General features: G+C 46.7%; 1 protein-coding gene across 1 annotated transcript; it reads left to right on the forward strand.

Moving 5' to 3' along the window:
- Window positions 1-553: 553 nt before the first annotated feature.
- Window positions 554-2,920, forward strand: LOC124023969 (regulator of G-protein signaling 12-like; the record flags this gene model as incomplete). The annotated part of the gene is made up of 3 exons (XM_046338129.1): window positions 554-1,394; window positions 1,631-1,854; window positions 2,723-2,920. Coding segments are annotated over exons 1-3 (1,119 nt in total), but the record flags the coding sequence as incomplete, so codon positions are not given.
- Between the last annotated feature and the right edge of the window lie 235 nt (window positions 2,921-3,155).

Genomic DNA, 3,155 nt, shown 5'->3' on the forward strand with positions numbered 1-3,155 from the left:
ATGGCAGGGCTGGCGTTAGAGTGGAGGGGCTGACGTCATGCTCTCACCCTGCTGACACATTTTTTAGAAAGCCCTCAACACTAGAACGAGAGAGGGAGGAAACCTCTCTCCTCTTCCCTGGTTGTTGTTCTAGGCCCAAATGACAATATGTTCTCAGTCAACTTACCTGGTAACATAAGGGTTGGATAAATAACTTCAGTTAACTTACCTGGTAACATAAGGGTTGGATAAATAACATCAGGCAACTTACCTGGTAACATAAGGGTTGGATAAATAACAGTCAACTTACCTGGTAACATAAGGGTTGGATAAATAACAGTCAACTTACCTGGTAACATAAGGGTTGGATAAATAACAGTCAACTTACCTGGTAACATAAGGGTTGGATAAATAACAGTTAACTTACCTGGTAACATAAGGGTTGGATAAATAACATCAGTCAACTTACCTGGTAACATAAGGGTTGGATAAATAACATCAGTTAACTTACCTGGTAACATAAGGGTTGGATAAATAACATCAGTTAACTTACCTGGTAACAGATTAACAGTTAACTTACCTGGTAACATAAGGGTTGGATAAATAACTTCAGTTAACTTACCTGGTAACATAAGGGTTGGATAAATAACAGTTAACTTACCTGGTAACATAAGGGTTGGATAAATTACATTGAACAACAGAACAACGAGTCAAAACAATGTTCAGACAGACGGACACCTCGTCCAAGAGACGTCATGGAGGACATGGAGGTCTCACAGCCTTACCCTCGCCTCCTCACCCCCACCAGGGTGGGCGTATCTCGGGGGTGGAGGTGGCCCGCGGGAGGGCAGGGTATGGGTTCACCCTCTCTGGCCAGGGCCCCTGTGTCCTCAACTGCATTCTGAAAGGGAGTCCGGCGGACTACGTGGGTCTCCGCTCCGGTGACCACATCCTGTCCGTTAACGACATAAACGTCTCCACGGCGTCGCACGAGGACGTCGTCAAGCTGATTGGCCGATGCACGGGGGTTCTGCTGTTGGTCGTCGCCGAGGGAGACCGGGGAGGCCGTCGTCACGGACACGGCGGTACCAACCGCAACCGTCGCCACGGGAACAATTCGGGAAGTCCGGCGGCCGGGGGAGCGGCAGCCGCCGCGGACTCGTGCTCCAGCGACGAGGAGTTGTGTGGTTTCCATAACAGCAGCAGCGGAGGAGGAAACAACAAAAACGTGAAGCCGGGTTCCCGTGGTAACAGCGCCAGCGGAGGAGGAGGAGGTGGCTGGTTCAAGCCCAAGCTGGACTCTAAGACCCTGGGTATTAACAGGGCAGAGAGGGTGGTGGCGGAGATGCAGTCTGGAGGAATCTTCAACATGATCTTTGACAACTCTTCACACTCCTCCAGCAGCTCAGAGAAAGGTAGACATCGACCTCTTTTAATATAGCATGATTTTCTTTTATAATATACTGTATGACATCACATTTTTGTGGCTGGTTTCCCCAGACTTAGTTTGATGGAGATTCTCAATTGAAAATGCTTTTTAGTCCAGGACTAACTAGGCTTAATCTGTGTCTGGTAAACTGGCCCTTTATGTGTGTTTCTGCATAATGTACCACCATGCTCAAATAAACTAAACCTAAACCTAATCCTAAAGACAGGGCCATCGCTCCTCCTCCTCCCCGTGCCTCCTCTTCCTCGTCTGCGTCGGCCAAGCCTGCGAGGCCCCTGTCAGAGCCAGAGTTCCCCCCGTACCATAAGGGCCGAGGCCGTTCCCATAGCAACCCCAACCTGCTCTCTGAGGAGGAGATGGACAGGGTTCTAATGGCCGACGACTCAGTGTTCCTGGACGGGTTCCATCTGCAGGAGGCAGAGATCCAGGTGTGTGTGTGTGTGTGTGTGTGTGTGTGTGTGTGTGTGTGTGTGTGTGTGTGTGTGTGTGTGTGTGTGTGTGTGTGTGTGTGTGTGTGTGTGTGTGTGTGTGTGTGTGTGTGTGTCCCAAAAGGCACTATGTTCCCTGTATAGTGCATTACTGTTTACCAGAGTCCCACACAGCTACATTATCAGCTAGGTGTAATAACCATACAGCTACATTATCAGCTAGGTTTAATATCCACACAGCTACATTATCAGCTAGGTTTGATACCCACACAACTACATTATCAGCTAGTTATGATACCCACACAGCTACATTATCAGCTAGGTTTAATAACCACACAGCTACATTATCAGCTAGGTTTGATACCCACACAGCTACATTATCAGCTAGGTTTGATACCCACACAACTACATTATCAGCTTGGTTTAATAACCACACAGCTACATTATCAGCTAGGTTTAATAACCACACAGCTACATTATCAGCTAGGTTTGATAACCACACATCTACATTATCAGCTAGGTTTAATAACCACACAGCTACATTATCAGCTAGGTTTGATAACCACACATCTACATTATCAGCTAGGTTTAATAACCACACAGCTACATTATCGGCTGGGAATGATAACCATACAGCTAGGTTTGATACCCACACAGCTACATTATCAGCTAGGTTTGATAACCACACATCTACATTATCAGCTAGGTTTAATACCCACACATCTACATTATCAGCTAGGTATGGAACCCACACAACTACATGATCAGCTAAGTATGGAACCCACACATCTACATTATCAGCTAGGTTTTACATCAGTGAATGTTGTAGTAATATTTTTACAATATGTTTTGTCTCTCCTCCTTCCAGGTGGAGGTGGAAGGGGAGGACTTCTCCCTGGAGCCCAGTGAGGGGATCCTGAACGTGGGTATGATGGTAGGGTACCTGGGCTCCATAGAGCTGGCCTCTACAGGAGCTAGTCTGGAGAGTGACAGTCTGCAGGCCATCAGAGGAAGCATGAGACGACTCAGGGCTGAACAGAAGATACACTCCCTGGTCCTCATGAAGGTACAGGGCGCTTTGGATTGATTAAATGGTCGGTTAGTTGGTTTATTGAATGGTTGGTGGGTTAGTTGGTTTATTGAATGGTTGGTTGGTTAGTTGATTGATTGATTAGCTGGTTAGTGGGTTGGTTGGTTTATTGAATGGTTGGTTGGTTAGTTTATTGGTTTATTGATTGAATGGTTGGTTGGTTCATTGATTGAATGGTTGGTTGATTGGTTAGTTGGTTGGTTGGTCTATT

The sequence above is a fragment of the Oncorhynchus gorbuscha genome, unplaced genomic scaffold, assembly GCF_021184085.1.
Source record: "Oncorhynchus gorbuscha isolate QuinsamMale2020 ecotype Even-year unplaced genomic scaffold, OgorEven_v1.0 Un_scaffold_1744, whole genome shotgun sequence".
NCBI lineage: Eukaryota > Metazoa > Chordata > Actinopteri > Salmoniformes > Salmonidae > Oncorhynchus > Oncorhynchus gorbuscha.